Genomic DNA, 18592 nt, shown 5'->3' on the forward strand with positions numbered 1-18592 from the left:
AGCAAGTGCCTCTCCCCCACCCTTTCCCTGTAGCCCGCAAATTCTTCCTCTGCAGGTAATGATCCAATTCTCTTTTGAAAGCCACAGTTGAATCTGTCCAAGATGATAGGATCATAAGAAATTGAGGAGTAGGCCATATGTCTCTTGAGCCTGCTCCACCTTTCAATACGATCATGGCTAATTTTGTGATGTTAACTCCACTTTTCTGCCTGTCCTTCATAACCCATGGCTCCCTTGTCAATCAAGAATCTGTCTAACCCAGCCTCCACTGCTCTCTGGGGAAGAGAGTTCCAAAGACTAACTACCTTCACAAGAGAAATTCCTCCTCATCTTAAATGGGAGACCCTTTATTTTTAAACTGTGTCCCCCAGGTCTAGATTTCCCCAAAAAGGAAACATCCTTTTAGCATCCACCCTGTCAAGCCCGCTCAGAATCTTCTGTTTCAATAAGATCACACCTCATTCTTCTAAACTCCAATTAGTATAGGCCCAACCTGCTCAAACTCTTTTCATAAGACAAACCCCTTCATCCCAGGAATCAGCCCAGTGAAACTTCTCTGAACTGATTACAAGGCAAGTAAGGAGGTCAAAACTGTACACAGTACTGTAGGTGTGGTCTCACCAATGCTCTGTACAGATGTAACAAAACTTCCCTACTTTTATACTCCATCCCCCTTGTAATAAACCCCAACATTCCATTTCCCTTCCTAATCACTTGCTGTACCTGTATGTGAACTTCTTGTGATTCATGTACCAGGACACCCAGATCCCTCTGTACTGCAGCATTCTGCAGTCTCTTTCCATTTTAATAATAGTCTGCTTTTCTATTCTTCCCACCAAAGTGGACAACCTGACACTTTCTCACATTAGACTCCATCTGCCAAATTTTTGCACACTCAATTAACCTATCTATATCTCTTTGCAGACTCTGTATCCTCCTCACAACTTGTTTTCCTACCTGTCTTTGCATCATCAGAAAATTTGGTGTTAATAAACTTGGTCCTTTCATCCAAGTCATTAATTTAGATCATAAATAGTTGAGGCCCCAGCATTGATCCCTGTGACACTCCACTAGTTACAGTTTGCCAACCTGAAAATGACCCATTTATCCTAACTCCCTGTTAGGTAGTCAATCCTCTATCCATGCTAATATATCACCCCCAAAACCATGAACTCTTATCTTATGCAGTAATCTTTTATGTGGCACCTTACCAAATGCCTTTTGGAAATCCAAATACACTACATCTACTGGTTCCCCTTTATCCATCCTGCTGCTTACATCTTCAAAGAACTCTAATACATTTGTCAAACATGATTTCCCTTTCGCAAAAGCATGTCTGCTCTACCTGATTGTATTATGATTTTCTAAATATCGTGCCTCTTTAATAATGGATTCTAGCATTTTGCCTATGACTGGTGCTAGACTAATTGGCCCATAGTTTTCTGCTTTCTTTCCCCCTCCTTTCTTGAATAGAGGTGTTACATTTGCAGCTTGGCAAGCCACTGGAACCTTTCCAGAATCTAGGGAATTTTGGGAGATTACAAGCAATCAGCCACTATCTCTGCAGCCACTTCTTTTAATACCCTAGGATGCAAGCCATCAAGTCCAGGGGACTTATCAGCCTTTAGTAGCTTTCCTAGTAGATTTTCTCTCGTGATAGTGATTGGTTTAAGTTCCTCTCTCCCTTCTGCTCCCTGTTTTTCTACTATTCTTGGAATGCTTCTCGAGTCTTCTACCATGAAGGCAGATACAAAATACGTGTTCAAAGTCTCTTCCATTGCCTTGTTTCCCATTATTAATTTCCCAGTCTCATCCTCTAAGGGGCCAGCACTTACTTTATCTACTCTCTTCCTTCTTATATACCTGTAGAAGCTTTTATTGTCTGTTTTTATATTTCTTCCCAACTTTCTCTCAGATTCCAATTTCTCCCTCCTTATTCTTTTTTCTAAGTTATCCTTCGCTGGTTTCTAAAATGTTCTCAATCTTCTGCCCTACCACTAACCTTTGCAGCATTGTACATCTTTTCTTTCAATTTGGTACCACCCTTAACTTCCTTAGTTAGCCATGGATCGTGTGTCCTTCTCAGAGTCTTTCTCAATGGAATATGTCTTTGTTGAGTGTTATGAAATATCTCTTTAAAATGTCTGCCACTGCTTCTCTACCATCTTACCTTTTAACCTATTTGCTTATTCCACTTTAGCCAACTCTGTCTTCATATCCTTGTAATTATCCTTACTTAAGGCACTAGTTTCAGACCCAAATTTCTCACCCTCAAACTGTGTGTGAAAGCCTAGCATGTTCATTTATTAATCCTGTCTCATCCTGACAGATTACCAGGTCTAAAGTAGCCTTCTCCCTGGTTGGTTCCAGAACATACTGTTCTCAGAAACTGTCCCAAATACATTCTATGAACTCATCCCCCAAGTTACTACTGCCAATTTGATTCATCCAATCTATAGGAAGATTAAAATAACCCACGATTATTGCAGTACCTTTCTTACAAGCCTCCATTATTTCTTGATTTATACTCCGTCCTACAGTGTACAGGGGCCTATAAACCACTCTCACCAGTGGCTTTTTTCCTTTGCTATTTATCATCTCCACTCAAACCGATTCCACATTTTGATCCTCTGAACCAAGATCATTTCTCACTATGGCACTGATCTCATCCTTTATTAACAGAGCTATCCCACCTCCTTTTCCTTTCATCCAGTCCTTCTGAAACATCAAATGCCCTTGAATAGAGACATAGATTACAAAAGTAGGGAGGTCATGTTGGAGTTGTATAGAACCTTGGTGAGGCCACAGCTGGAGTACTGTGTGCAGTTCTGGTCGCCACATTATAGGAAGGATGTAATTGCACTGGAGGGGTTGCAGAGGAGATTCACCAGGATGTTGCCTGGGATGAAACATTTAAGTTATGAAGAGAGGTTGGATAGACTTGAGTTGTTTTCGTTGGAGCAGAGAAGACTAAGGGGCGACCTGATCGAGGTGTACAAGATTATGAGGGGCATGGACAGGGTGGATAGGGAGCAGCTGTTCCCCTTAGTTGAAGGGTCAGTCACGAGGGGACATAAGTTCAAGGTGAGGGCAGGAGGTTTAGGGGGAATGTGAGGAAAAACCTTTTTACCCAGAGGGTGGTGACGGTCTGGAATGCGCTCCCTGGGAGGGTGGTGGAGGCAGGTTGCCTCACATCCTTTAAAAAGTACCTGGATGAGCACTTGGCACGTCATAACATTCCAGGCTTTGGGCCAAGTACTGGTAAATGGGATTAGGTAGGTAGGTCAGGTGTTTCTCACCTGTTGGTGCAGACTCGATGGGCCAAAGGGCCTCTTCTGCACTGTGTAATTCTGTGATTATTCAGGTTCCAGCCACGGTCACTTTGCAACCATGTCTCTGCAATGGCTAACATATCATACTCATTCATTTCTATTTGAGCTATCAATTCATGAATCTTGTTATGAATGTTGCGTGCATTCTGATAGAGTCTTTAATTCCGTTCTACTTGTTTTTTTAATTTTTGTTTTTTTTTTAATTCTTTTTACCATTTTTCCCTACCGTGACCTTATTTGCTGATGCAATCATGTTTGTACGCTCTGTCCCTTCCTGTCACACTCAGGTTATCATTACCCACATCCTTACCTTGCACTATTGCCTTGGCTTTTCGCTTTAACTTTTTAAAGTCTCCCCTCATGTGAACCCACTATTTAGTTTAAAGCCCTCTCCATGGCCCTAGATGTTCGATTCACCAGGACATTGGTCTCAGCGTAGTTCAAGTGGAGTTGGACCAACGGTACAGCTCCCTCTTTCCCCAGTACTGGTGCCAGTGTCCCATGAGTCGAAACCCATTCACCCACACCAATCTCTGAGCCATGCATTCAACTCTCTGATCTTATTTACCCTATACCAATTTTCTCATGGCTCAGGTAGTAATTCATAAATTACTCCACCACATTCCCAGCCAGTGTATTCCAGATCCTAACCACTTGCCGCACAAAAAAGTTTCTCCTCGTGTCGCCATTGTTTCTTTTGCCAATCACCTTAAACCGGTGTCCTCTGGTTCTCGATCCTTCCACCAATGGAAGCAGTTTCTCCCGACTATTGTGTCCAGACCCTCACAATTTTGAACACCTCAATCAACTCTCCTCACAAACTTCTCTTCTAGGAGAACAGCCCCAGCCTCTCCAATCTATGTAACAGAATTTCCTCATCCCTGGAACCATTCTAGGGAATGTTTGCTGCACCCTCTCTAAAGCCTTCACATCCTTCCAAAAATGTGGTGCCCAGCACTATGCGAACAACTCCAATTGAAGCCGAAGCAGTTTTATACAGGTTTATCATAACTTTCTTGTTTTTGTTATAACCTATTTTCTAAAATCCAGGATCCTGAACGTGTCATTAACCTGCTTTCTCAACCTGTTCTGCCACCTTCAGTGATTCATGCACGTATATCCTCAGGTCCCTCTGCTCGTGCAACCCCTTTAGTATTGTACCCATTAGTTTATATTGCCTCTCCCCATTCTTCCTACTAAAATTAATCACTTCACACTTCTCTGCATCAAATTTCATCTCCCACTTGTCCACCCATTCCACCAACCTGCCTATTCTTTTGAAATTTAACACTATGCTCCACGCAGTTCACAATGCTTCCAAGTTTTGTGTCATCTGCAAATTTTGAAATAGTGCCCTATACACTCAAGTCTAGGTCATTAATTTATTAAGAAAAGCAGCAGGCCCAACACTAACCCCTAAGGAACACATGATACATCTTCCTCCAGTCCGAAAAACAACCTCTACTCTGTTTCCTGTCACTCAGCCAATTTCATTTCCATGTTGCGACTGACCCGTTTATTCCATGAGCTCGAACTCTGAGTCAGCACAAGTGAGCTTGCTGATGAAACTTGTATTTTGATTAACCTTCCTCCCTGACACTCTGCTGCTCTACCCCGTAATTCCTTCAGCTACACGCTCCTCACCCTCAGGCTCTCTGAACAACCAACCACCTGTCTGCTGTCCTGAGACGTCATTCTTCATTTTTCTTTTGTTGATTTGCTCTCACAGTGCTCTCTCTGATTCCCTATTTTTATCTGTGAGTATGCAGTACTGTCCTGCCTCAGGCTCTCTCTCTCTCTCTCGCTCTCTCTCTCTGACCAACCAGTTGTGGTTGCCACTGATGTTTTGACAGGACAAATACATTTCAGTTTGGTCCGATGTTTGGAAAAAAATAAGTTTAGGGTCTTGCCTACATTCAAACAGCACTGTGCAGGAATGAAGTTCATTTCACATACATCATAAACCTTCACATACGTATTAACGCAATGTATACCACACCACAGTATAGCTAAAATAGTCAAAAAATGAAAATATAAAAGCTACCTATGTATGCGTTTTGGGGAAATTCTTGCCATGACTTCCCATCCTATGAGGCTGATATGTCTATTTTACTGTTATAGGTATTCAGCATTTCAGCAAATATCTGAGAGTAACAGCAAGCAATTTCAGATCAAATTGACTATAATGAGGGAAATTAAAGACAAAGCAATTAGCTCAGTTTTGCAGTCTAGATTTCCATTTGATTTTCAAGAATTTTACTATAGCTTGCTTATATAGTGGCAGACTGCTGATCACACATCATTGTTACAGATTAAATACAGGTTGAAAAAATAATACTGAGTAACTTTTAAAGAGCGGCATTTCACTTAACGTTGAGTTCCATATTAACTTTACCGTAACAGCTGGTGGCTGACTTACTCAGTCAGAATATAACACTGGTATAGATAAATTCCACATTGTATTATAAGACTGTAATTTGATCATAGTCTGTGAGAACAAAGTTCAAGCAGTTTATGAATGTGAAGAGCCACTATTAAATTACGGCGTTGTAAACTCACCACTGGTCATTATATACTGCCAAATGTACTAATAATTTTCCCAAACTTTACTGTATTTCTGCAGCCAAAGTGCAATATAGATAGAGTGATGTAGGTAAAAGGGTATTGAAGTGCTAAATGCATCATTAAAAGGGGTAGGGTAGTGTAGTGGTTATATTACTGGGCTAATAATCTACAGGTCTGAACTAATAATCCAGACATGAGGAGTTCAAATTCCATCATGGTAGTTTGAGAATTTGAATTCAGTTTTTTAAAAATCTGGAAATAAAATGCAATGATTGTCATGAATACTTGTCTGGTTCACGATTAACCCTTTTGAGAAGGAAACCTGCCATCCTTACTCACTCTGATCTATGTGTGACTCCAGTCCCTCATCAATGTAGTTGACTCTTAACTGCCTAACAAGTCAGAGTTGCATCAAACTGTTTGTCGTGCTTCAAAAAGGCAGTCCACCACCAGCTTCACAGGGCAACTAAGGATGGGCACACTACATGGCTTGCAGTGACGCCAGCATCTCGAGAATGAATATTAAAAAAAGTCCTGTATTAACATTCAATGCTACAAAGACCGAATAGCTTCTGCTGCTGGCAAATCACAAGATAAGATGCAATGCATTGTGTTTTGCTGGCGTCGTGATAATCCACTGCTTCAAATACTTTGTGATTTGTACATTATTGTACTTTGCATTGTTAGAATCATTGTTTCACTGCTGTGATGTCATGACCAGTGTGAGGGGTTTTGAAAATGAAAACTGAATTGCAATAAATAAACTACAGGCTGTAAAAATAATTGTCTAACAGTGAATTTGAAGTTGTAATTTAATCCCTACATAGGACTGCTTCGAATTTACATGGATCACTAGGCTTGCAATACATACCCTAATTTTGGATAAATACACTTATTCAGTATGGTCAACAGCAGGGAGAATAGATGCCATACACTATACAACGTTAATTATGAGACAAAAACACAACCTCACCTCCATCTCAAAACTGCACCAGCTTCTGGGGGAAAAAGAAACTTGCATTTATATAGCGCTTTTCGCGAACACGGGACATCTCAAAGCGCTTTACAGCCAATGAAGTACTTTTGAAGTGTAGTCGGGAAGCCAGACTAAGAGGCTATCAGCAGCTAACAAAGAAGAGCAAGCTCATACACACACTTGATTAACAACCTGGATGATCTGTAAAGCAATTGCCTGTCTATAAAACATTACCTACCATGAGGGCAAAACAGCCTTAAATAAAATACAATGTGTGTGACTGCAGAGTGCTGTTGTTTCAGATAAACCACAGACACAAGATCTCAAGACTGAACTGTACCCTGCACCAATGCCAACATAAACAACCCATAGTTCCTGGTAACAGTATGAACTTTCCAAGTTCACCTTAATCTGTGATGAGGTTATGTATTTCTGTAATGCAAAGTGTTTACCTGGGGTTATTTTTCAGTGTATTTACTAGAAACTCGTGCAGATCAATTCCGGTGGAGTCTGTATATTCTTGGCTGGAATCTGTTAAAAGGAACACAAATTTATTGCATTAACAAAAGTTGAGTCACTTTTGGGAAAACATGTAGGTAGCTGTTTCTTTAAAAATTCTGTTCCTTTTCCCCATGTGTTCATACTTTAGCTACGAAGATAGAAATTTAAAATAACGTTACTGCTCCCGGTGCTATTCTGCACTAGCTGACAGGGGTTGTGAGGCAAGAATGAGAACTCAGCCGCTTCAAGGCACTGCATTTGCAGCTCTGACACAGAGCCATGGATAACACTGCAACAGAGTTCAAACATCACTTGCAACTGTGAGCAGAGCCTTTAGAAATTGAAGTTCAAGCAGCAGGATGTGGATTTGTGACCAGTTTCCCATAGGGCAAAATTCCCATCCTGGCTGCTCCATCCACAACAAATTGCATTTATATATTGTCTTTTATCATAGAAAAACATCCCAAAGCACTTCACGAAGGCATAATCAGAAATAGGTGGACATCAATCCAAAGGAGATATTGGGAGGGACCAAGAAAAGTTTGCTCAAAGTAGGTTTTAAGGAGACTCTTAAAGGAGGAAAGTGGAGTGGAGGGGCTTATGGTAAGAAATGGAGAGCTTGGCACTTGTTCAGGAATCAAGAAGGACAACAAGGGGAGGCTACTGGCTTCACCAAGGGACTAGGAGTAAATTGAAGTGCCGTGAGAATGTTCTCCCCTACCTCCTCATAGTTTAACAGTGACTTGTCAGTGTTTTGCAGCAACTTATCTGCTGTTTCAGCAGTCAATAAAAAAAGCAGAGCATCACATCAGGCCTTAAGTGAAAAATACGAGGATGACAAACTGAAATGCTCAAGTAGTCTGCTGATTATTTGCTCCAGCATTCCAGCATCTTGCCCCACTATACAATTCTGCCATTTTATACAAAGAATAAAATCCAAGGCGCCTCTGATGATGAAAAAGATAAACATTTTTTGTGATGTGCCACAGAGCAGGAAGACCCAGACTAGATTCATCAGTTGTGCAGAGCTTGCTGATCACAAGTCAGGGGATTGACGTTTTATCTTAGCGTTCTTGAACAAGAAAGAGGTACGTTTTTTTTTAAAAAGTCAGGCTGCTTCTGATCATGATCCTTTGGAAAGTCAGCATCTATTGAGGGTAGGTGTGGGTCAGCTGTGAAGTCCACCATGGCAAAACAGCTTGCCCACACATCCATGCTGAATTTGCCAATATCAGGATAAAAACAACAATGTGGCATTAAGTTAGTACAGCATTCCTGGGCTATGGAAGTCAAACAAAAGAAAATCAGCTAGGTTACTCCTCATGAGCGCCACTGCTTTAAGGACAGAAAGGGAGAAAATAAGAGAAAGGGAATAAACTAACAGGGGTGATAATATTAAACAAGTCAACAACTTGTATTTATAAAGCACCTTAAATGTAGAAAACCTCCCAAGGTGCTTCACAACAGTGCAATGCAAAAGAAATGGGTACAAAGCCAAAGGAGATTATAAAAAAAGATGAGTTTAAAGAGCTTCGTAAAGCAGGAAAGGGAGGTGGGAAGGCAGAGAGGTTCAGAGACAGAATTCCAGAAAGTATGGCCCAGACAGCTGAAGGCACGCCTGCCAATGGTTCAGCGAAAGCAGTGAAGGCTGCTGCAATAGTTAGAGTGGGAGGAAGAGAGTACTCCAAGGCAGGAAGGTGTAGGGCTGGAGGAGGTTAGGAGATGGAGAGATTTAAACATGAGGATGAGAATTTGGGGAGCCAAGAGCTAATGTAGTTTAGTGGAACTTGTGCAGGATAGGATACGGGCAGCCTTTGCACAAGCTGAAGTTTATGGAGATGAGGAGGATGGGAGGCCAGCCAGGAAAGCATTGGAGTCGTCAAGTCTGGAGGTGGTGACGACAACATGGATGAGGATTTCAGAAGATGAGCTGAGGTCAGGGAGATGTTACAGAGGTAAAAATTGGGAGATTTTGTGATGGAGAGGTTATGCTGTTGAAAGTTCAGCTTAATGTCTAATAGGGTGGCATGGTGACATCAGCATTGTAGATTCTTCTGGAAATCTTGCACAAGAACAAATTCTGACTGAATATTGATTAAATATCTACCAGTGAAAATTTTTCTAAAGCTTTTACTCTTATATTAAAGGTTTCTGCAAAGGGCAGTTTCACAATATATTTGCATGCAGAACTAATGATAATAAGAATTTGGGTGCAAATACTTTCAAAGATTAATTAATTCATTTAATCGAAATGCCCAAAATTTTGAACATAACTTTTGAAGCAACCTTTTTTCCTCAAAATGTATGTGAAATTTTGAGAGAGATAGTGAAAATATCCTCCATTACCAGGACTCCAGTTATCTGACTTCACGATTAATAAGCTGAATTTTCATAGAATGAAAACTTTGCATTAAAAATTGCCTCATTACACAGCTTCTTTTGCTATTTCTATTTCGTCTCTTGTTGCCAAGTAAATCTACATAATGTTTATTTTGTTACTTGTATTTTACTGGCAGTCATTCCTGTACCGGAAGTAATCCTGCACCATCCCCTAAGACTCAACTATTCACAAGATTTCAAGGACTGTACAGCATATAAATGTACAATTGATTGGGTCTCTGGCTTAGTATCTCCAACACTACATGGAAACTTTTCATGGATTTTCAATGTCACAGATTTTCCTTTGCTTTTGACTGGATTTCATGAAAATGTCTTGTTGAGATGAAAAGGTCAACACAGCCAATAGAATATTGAATTACATGGCCAAAAGAGTAAATACAAGTTGAACTATACGGTGCTCTGCTCAGACCTCACCTTGTATACTCAATCTGGTTCTGTCCACCGATACACGAAATAAAGAGCCCTAGCGATCATCTTAGTATAAACGAGTACAGCCTCGCCACTTATAACAAGCCTGTGATTTGCCTGCTTTGCACGATGTCTAATATAACGACTAACAAAAGCTTCCCAAAACTGTGATTTTGTTTTTTAGTGCTTAAGTAATACAGCAGTCAATTGACATATAAAGTTTGACAGACTATGCAAGGTGTGTGTGAGTACAAAAAAATATTTAATGCACTTCAATCATTACATTTATTGCACTTTTGTTGATTACATAGCTGCTTATTATAACAATTTTGGGTACATAATTTATGTCCAACTTTATCTTTACGATGAATTAAAGGCAACACTTTCCAGGGTCATATTTTGATAAAATTGGTTTGGGAAGTCTGTATATGTCATCACCTATAATTATTATAGAAATAGCTAGTTAAGCAAGATAGATCAAATAACGCCAAGAGCCAATACCATTGTCTTGATAATGTCACCCACCTAGCTCCTTTTGCTAAATGTCACCCACCTAGCTCCTTTTGCTAAATGTCACCCACCTAGCTCCTTTTGTTAAATGTCATCACCTTCTCGTTTTATAAATTATAATCTCAGCACATATGGAATCTGCTTTTAATCGATCTGCGCTTAAAAATACATTCCCTTCCAATTTTAAGTCACATCAGCTAAAGAAGTATTTGCAAAAGTTTCACAATCCAAACACATTTCTGCAAGTCCAGAAAATGTGTATGCAGACAAAAAAGAAAATGCTTTTCTTGAGGAACCTTACCTATGTGACCGAGGTCTCCTCCCATGTAGCATATTTATAGTAAATAAGCACAGCTGTTTTTGCCTGAAATAAATGAAGCGCTTAAGACTATGACCAACAACTTTAAAATTGACGTTAGCAGATAATGGCCATTTTTTGATGATATGTGACTGCCAGTTTTAAACGTGGACATTTTCAGTGCTGGGCACATTTATTAATTGGGTTTTCTTTAGCCCATTTTTCTCCTCTCCTTGCCTGAAGGCACTCACTCATTCTGTGGGAGAGCTCTGCAGGAACTGTCAATCATATAGCACCTCACGCAACAGGTTTTTCCACTCATGTGGCTATAGATACAGGGCCTTAACAGGCAATCTGACCACTGGATGTATCACAGCCAAGCTTTATCCTATTATCATCTGATGTCCATGCACAAATACTTTCCAGAGGAGTTGGTATGAGTAATCAGAAGAGCAAACTGCAACCTGTTTTTCCCCCTCTCTTGCCCAAGCGTGATTAGCCACATAATAGCACTAGCAGTTTCACCCAAGTTGAGCTCAGCTAACTCAGCACAGACCAGGCTTTGAACCTGAGAGCTTCTTGATACACATGGCTCAGGAACCCACTACTCCATGTGTTTACAATCTATATTAATGACTTGGATGACAGGACCGAATGTATGGTTGCTAAATTTGCTGATGGCACAAAGATAGATAGGAAGGTAAGTTGTGAAGAGGACATAAGGAGTCTGCAAAGGGAGATAATAGGCAAAAAATTGGCAGTTGAAGTATAACGTGGGAAAATGTGAGCTTGCACACTTTGGCAAGATTAAAATGCAGCATATTATTTAAATGGAGAGAGATTGCTGAACTCTGCGGAACAGAGGGATCTGGATGTCCTGATACATGAATCAGGAAAAGTTAGTTTGCAGGTACAGCAAGTGATTAGGACGACAAATGGAATGTTGTCATTTATTGCAAGGGGAATGGAATAGAAAAGTGGAAAGTTTTACTACTGTTGTATAGGGTATTGGTGAGGCCACATCGAGAGTACTGTGTACAGTTTTGGTCTCCTTACTTAAGGAAGGATATAAATACATTAGCAGTTCAGAGAAGGTTCACTTCAGTGATTCCTGGGAAGAGGGGGTTATCTTATGAGGAAAGGTTGATCAGGCTGGACCTGTATATATTGGAGTTTAGAAGATTGAGACGTGATCTCATTGAAACATACAAGGCACCAAGGGGGCTTGACAGGGTGGATGCTGAGAGGATGTTTCCCCTGTGGGAGAGACTAAAACCAGGGGACACAGTTTAAAAATGAGGGGTATCCCATTTAAGACAGAGATGAGCAGTAGAGGCAGGATCAATGAACATTTTTAAGGTTGAGTTAGATAGATTCTTGATTGACAGGGCAGTCAAAGGGTATAGGGGTAGTAGGAAAGAAAGTGGAGTTGAGGCCACAAACAGATCAGCCATGATCTTATTGAATGATGGAGCAGGCTCAAGGGGCTGAATGGCCTACCCCTGTTCCTAGTTCGTATGTTCATATTTACCCACTGAAGCGCTTTTTCACCAATTCAAGATGGGCATTGGGTAAAATAAAAAGCAGATTAAAGCATAAAGTCCTTTCACTTCTGTGACATGGGGGAGAATTTTCTCCCCGTTGGGCGGGCCAGTCAAGAGCGGGCGCCCGATCACCGCCCTTGATCAGCTGCGCGCCACCATTTTGCGTGGACGGGCCAATTAAGGCCCACCCAGCGTGACGCGTGCCCGGAAGTGCTCAGCGCTACCTGTGCGGGCAGGGGGAGGAGGGAGATTCAGGGCCTGTGCTCTTTCGCACGCACGACGTCACCACACGTCATTTTACACGTCGGTGTGATTGACAGGGGAGTCAAAGGGTATAGGGGGAGTAGGAGAGAAAGTGGAGTTGAGGCCACAAACAGATCAGCCATGATCTTATTGAATGATGGAGCAGGCTCGAGGGGCCGAATGGCCTACTCCTGTTCCTCGTTCCCCACCCACCCCCCCACGCCAAACAGAAAATTCTCCCCATGAGCTCAAATCTAGTAGAGACTGATGGGATCAAGTCCTCTTTCTGCAAGTTATGAAGGTCCTTTGTGAAATATCCCATTCTCAGGCGAGTTAACTGTAAGCATGAAAAAAACTACCTACATTGCAGCATCCTCCAAAAGCTGATAAGGATGATAGGGTGGAAAATAGGAAATTTCACAATGGTCCAGTCAGAGATGCTCTCACAACGTCGGTTTATGACTCATTTTTGAAGTAGAGGAAGTGCTACCCTGCAAGTGACCTGTGCTAAGTCAGGCCTGGGGATGCTTGATGCTAATACAGGATGACAAAAGTAGTACAGGGCTCCATTCTCCAGAACAGATATTTTTATCTCGATGACTGCAAAGTCAACAAGAATATCCAGTTCTCTTTTATTCGGAGGGGACAAGGGAAGTTAATAGTAGGCAAAAATCTTGTTTGGTGCTGTTGAAGAACTGAAATACAACTGAATCTGATATTTGAGTATTGCTGAAAAAAGACGTTTTGTCAAAGCTTTTCGTCTTGCAGGACAATCGCAAGAATATCAATGTCAGGGAAGGCAACAATTTTATACTGTATGACAAGAGTGCTGATTGGTTGAGGTGTTGCCATGGAGAGTGCACCAGTTAATAGTGGCTGACAGTTAAATGCCAAGCATTGTTTGAAATTTAAACCAGACAGCTTGATTCTGACTGGTCAAGGCATTGCCCTGAGGAATGGGTCAGCAAATGGCTATCACTTATTTTGTTTAGCTGAAACAGGCGTAATTTGTGCACATGCAAAGAACAGCCCTGTGTATTAATATATGTAACTTCCAATACATGCAAATGTGCCACATTGCGAGCCTGACAATCTTAAATTGTTTGTCAGCGTAATTCTTAGCACACTGAGGATTATTTAGCAAATGTTGTCCAATCGCGGAATCACATCTCATGCTGGACACTGTGTTTTGAGTTCTGCAAGCACAGGCTGGTTGAGTACAGTCTGTACCCTGCCCATTGTGAACAGCAGAAAGGACATGCTGTTTGATACAATCCGCCAGTCTTTGGGATGTACAGCCTACATACCTAGCATCACATTGGCACTGAAATTCATATACCACATTACTCATGTGCATGATAGGCAGAATGTCTTTCTGGCTTGACGGCAGCTTCCTGTTAGTGGTGAATACCACTCATGTTGCTACTGCATAGTAGCAACGTGAAACAACTAGCTTCACCCGTTGCTCAAATTTTTGAAATGCCTTCCCTTCCAGGGTCATCTGAGGTAGACTGGGCACTTTTCAGGGCTAAAAGTGACGGCCTTAGGCCCGTTCATGAGTTTGTGTGATATACAACGCAAAATGATCTGATCAGGGTAGCCATTATCCCGCAGGATGCCTTTGATGCCCCTATTTCAGCATCAAGCTTGCATGGTGAGCAAATGGCTTGGGCCCTATTTATGAGGTTGCCGATAAGACCAATCTTATAGCGTGTGGAACTGCAAGAATCCCAATATGTATATTAACCAGTGAAGATAGGCTCACGGTAAACTGTGGCAGAGAACTCCCTAGCATATTTTCAACTAGTATGTCAAGGAAGGGGAGTTTATTTGACTGCTCCATTTCAAAGGTGAATTTGAGCACACAAAAGGAAATTATTACATGCTGCTACAGATTTAAATATAGCAAATGTATCACTCACATATCGGAAATCTGCAAATGGTAGGAGGTTAGATGTCATTCTATCAAAGACACATTTTTCATGAACCCAACAAACATGTTCGCGAGAGCTGGGCCATCTGATATTTATTTGACGAGACCTTCCATAACTAAGCAATTCCATTTTGATTACTGGATTTCTAATTTGCGTTCTATGATAACAGAAACAAAGTGAACTTCTGATAAAAGTGGTTCTTGAAACATTCTACTACTACTTAACAGGAGTTAACCTTAAATACAGTGGCCCAATTTCTATGAATTCCGTATTCCTTTGAATAATTCAGTTTTGCTGGACTGGTACAGAATGGGCAACAGATGTAAAGACAACAATTCCTGGGGTTGCAAGATTGTCTTATGAGGAGAGATTGAGGAGACTGGGTCTGTATTACCTAGAGTTTTGAAGAATGAGGGGTCACCTGACTGAAACTTACAAAATTCTTCCAGGGTGTGACAGGGTGAAGTGACTAGTGAGATAGCTGATGCATTGGTTTTAATTTTCCAAAACTCCCTAGATCCAGGGAAGGTCCCATTAGGTTGGAAGATAGGAAATGTAACTCCATTATTAAAAAGGGGAGGGAGACAGAAAGCCAGTTAGCTTAACATCTGTCGTAGGAAAAACGTTAGAAGCTATTATTAAAGATGTTATAGCACGACACTTAGGTAAGCTCAAGGTCATTAGGCAGAGTCAACATGGCTTTGTGAAAGGGAAATCGTATTTAACCAACATATTGAAGTTCTTTGAGAAAGTAACATGTGGATAGAGGGAAACTGGTGGATGTACTATATTTAGTTTTCCAGAAGGTATTTGATAAAATGACACCTCAAAGATTATTGCGGAAAATAAAAGCTCATGGTATAGAGGGTAACATATTGGCATGGATAGAAGATTGGCTAGCTAACAGGAAGCAGAGAGTTGGCATAAATAGTTCTTCTTCTGGTTGGCAGGATGTAACAAGTGGTGTGCCACAGGGGTCAGTGCTGGGACCACAGCTGTTTACAATTCATATAAATGACTTGGATGAAGGGATGGTTGCCAAATTTGCTGACGACATAAAGATAGGTGGGAAAATAAGTTGTGAAGAGGACATAAGGAGGCCACAAAAAGATATAGATAGGTTAAGTGAGTGGGCAAAGATCTGGCAAATGGAGTATAATGTGGGAAAATGTGAAACTGTCCATTTTGGCAGGAAGAATAAAAGAGAAGCATATTATCTAATTGGTGAGAGACTGCAAAGCTCTGAGGTGCAGAGAGGTCTGGGTGTCCTAATGCATGAATCACAAAAGGCAAGTACAGCAAGTAATTAGGAAAGCTAATAGAATGTTATCATTTATTGCGAGGGGAATGGAATACAAAAGTGGGGAGGTCATGCTTCAGTTGTACAGGGACTAGTGAGACCACATTTGGAGTACCGTGTACAGTACTGGTCACCTTATTTAAGGAAGGATGTAAATGCATTGGAAGCAGTTCAAAGAAGGTTTACCAGACTAATGCCTGGAATGTGTGGGATATCTTATGAGGAAAGGTTGAACAGGCTAGGCTTGTATCTGCTGGAGTTTAGAAGAGTAAGAGGCGACTAGCTTGAAACATATAAGAAAGATCTTAAGTAGTCTTGACATGGTGGGTGTGGAGAGGATGTTTCCTTGTGTGGAAAAATCTAGAACTAGGGGTCACCCATTTAAAACAGAGATGAGGTGAAATTTTTTTCACTCAGAGCGTCGTGAGTCTTTGGAACTCTCTTCCTGAAAAGGTGGTGGAAGCAGAGTCTTTGAATATCTTTTAAAGCAGAGGTGGGTAGATTCTTGGTAAACAAGGGGGTGATAGGTAATGGGGGTAGGTGGGACGCAGATTTCTGATTACTATCAGATCAGCCATGGTCTTATTAAATGGCGGAGCAGGTTTGAGGGGCTGAATGGCCTACTCCTGCTCCTTGTTCGTATGTTCGAATGTAAGGTGGATGCAGCTAAGATGTTTCCCCGAGCTGGTGACTCTAAAACCAGGGGATACAGTCTCAGAATAAGGGGCTGTTTAAGACTGAGATGAGGAGGAATTTCTTCACTCAGAGGGTGGTGAATCTTTGGAATTCTCTACCCCAGAGGGCTGTGGAAGCTCAATCATTGAGCATGTTCAAGACAGAAATTGATAGGCTTCTGGAGACTAATGACATCAAGGGATATGGGGATAGTGTGGGAAAGTGGCATTGAGATAGATTATCAGCCATGATCAAATTGAATAAGGGAGCAGGCTCGATGGGCTGAATGGCCTACTCCTACTCCTATGTTCCTAACATTATATTCTTATTTAGACTGACTCTGAAAATGTTCCATATGTCCACAAATACCTTGCATATGTAATTAGATGGATTCAAATGACTTCTATGTTTTTCACACCTCCCTCTTCCTTTAATTTTTGAGACTATAGTTTTACACAGTTTTTTTCTGATGACACAAATTTGAATGCATTGTGAACTGTGAGGACAATAGTGATAAACTTCAAGAGGACAAAGGCTGGTGGAATGGACAGCCACGTGGCAGATGAAATTTAATTTTGGGAAGTGTGAAGTCATACATTTTGGTAAGATGAATGAGGAGAGGCAACATAAAATAAAGGGTACAATTCTAAAGGAGATGCAAGAACAAAGAGATCAGCGGTATTTGTGCACAAATATTTGAAGATATCAGGGCGGATTGAGAAAGTGATTGAAAAGGCAGACGGGATCCTGGGCTTTATAAATAGAGGCATAGAGCGCAAAAGCAAGAAAGTTATGAAGAACCTTTATAAAGCACTAATTTGGCAGTATTGTGTCCAATTCTGAGAACCACATTAGGAAAGATGTGAAAGCTTTAAAGAGGGTGCAGAAAGTGTTATGAAAGTGTTTCCAGGAATGAGGAACTTCAGTTATGTTTTTATAAATTCAATTCAGATTAGAGAAACTCGGACTGTTCTCTTTAAAGAGAAGGTTGAGATATTTTATAAAGATGTTCAAAATCATGAGGGGTCTCGAGAGAATAGATAGAGGCAAAGCATTACCATTGGCAGAAGGGTTGAGAACCAGAGGACACCGATCTAAGGTGATTTGTAAAAGAACCAAAGGCGGACTGAGGAGAAAATTTGTAACGGAATAAGTGGTTAGGACCTGGAATGCACTGCCCGAGTGTGGTGGAGGCAGATTCAATCATGCTGCATGGGCATGACAGACCAAATGGCTGCCTTCTGTGCTGTAACTATCCTATGATTCTATAAAGATTGGTTTTAGACAATGCAATACTATTTAAAAACTCATTTGACTTAAATTAGTCAATGTGTTGTTAAACTTTGTACTAAATCTCCAGTCTTATTAGACAGGAAGCTAGCTTCTGACCTCTTGACAGCATTTTTCTAGGTACTTTTTCCAGTTTCTCTTTCTTTTCCTTGTCTTCTTTCTCAGAGCCATCCTTTGAGGGTCTTTCTTCTTCTTTATCAGAAGGGCAAGTGAACTGGAGTTGGATAACATCCTGTCAAGTACAGTACAGGCAGAGGTCACAGTCAAACTTTACAGAGCAATACAAACTAGGTTATAGGCAGCCAACAGTGAGATACAATAAATCTTTCCACCAACGAGGACGACAAGACAGTTTCCCAGATCACACGCATGTCTAATACCAGCCCAGGAAATTAAAAAAAACACCAGGGAATAAACTTGCAGATCTGTTGAGTGTACCAACACAATTTGGCAGCTAAAATCTTCTGGATTATTTGACCAGATCCTGAGAGGTGAACTTTGGTTGGTGTGCAGCACCAATCAGTAGCAGCAGAAAGATCAGTATTGCCTCATAACAATGGCCAAAATCATCTTGCTTCATGCATCTATTGATACCACCAGGTTTGTTTCATAACTG

At 41.0% G+C, this 18592-nt stretch overlaps 1 protein-coding gene across 9 annotated transcripts in view; it reads right to left on the bottom strand.

Annotated features, from left to right (window-relative positions):
- The window catches only part of r3hdm2 (R3H domain containing 2), a 294265-nt gene that overhangs the window by 145855 nt on the left and 129818 nt on the right, over positions 1-18592 (bottom strand). For 8 of the 9 annotated variants that reach the window (XM_078534495.1, XM_078534493.1, XM_078534494.1 and 5 more), the window contains 2 exons: positions 18076-18208; positions 7326-7404 (listed from right to left, as the gene is read on the bottom strand). In XM_078534495.1, the coding sequence (XP_078390621.1) occupies positions 7326-7404; positions 18076-18208 (212 nt within the window). The remainder of the gene's footprint in view (positions 1-7325; positions 7405-18075; positions 18209-18592) is intronic. The other variant, XM_078534496.1, reaches the window with a different exon arrangement.

Source organism: Cetorhinus maximus, chromosome X (assembly GCF_964194155.1).
Source record: "Cetorhinus maximus chromosome X, sCetMax3.hap1.1, whole genome shotgun sequence".
NCBI classification, from domain to species: Eukaryota; Metazoa; Chordata; class Chondrichthyes; order Lamniformes; family Cetorhinidae; genus Cetorhinus; species Cetorhinus maximus.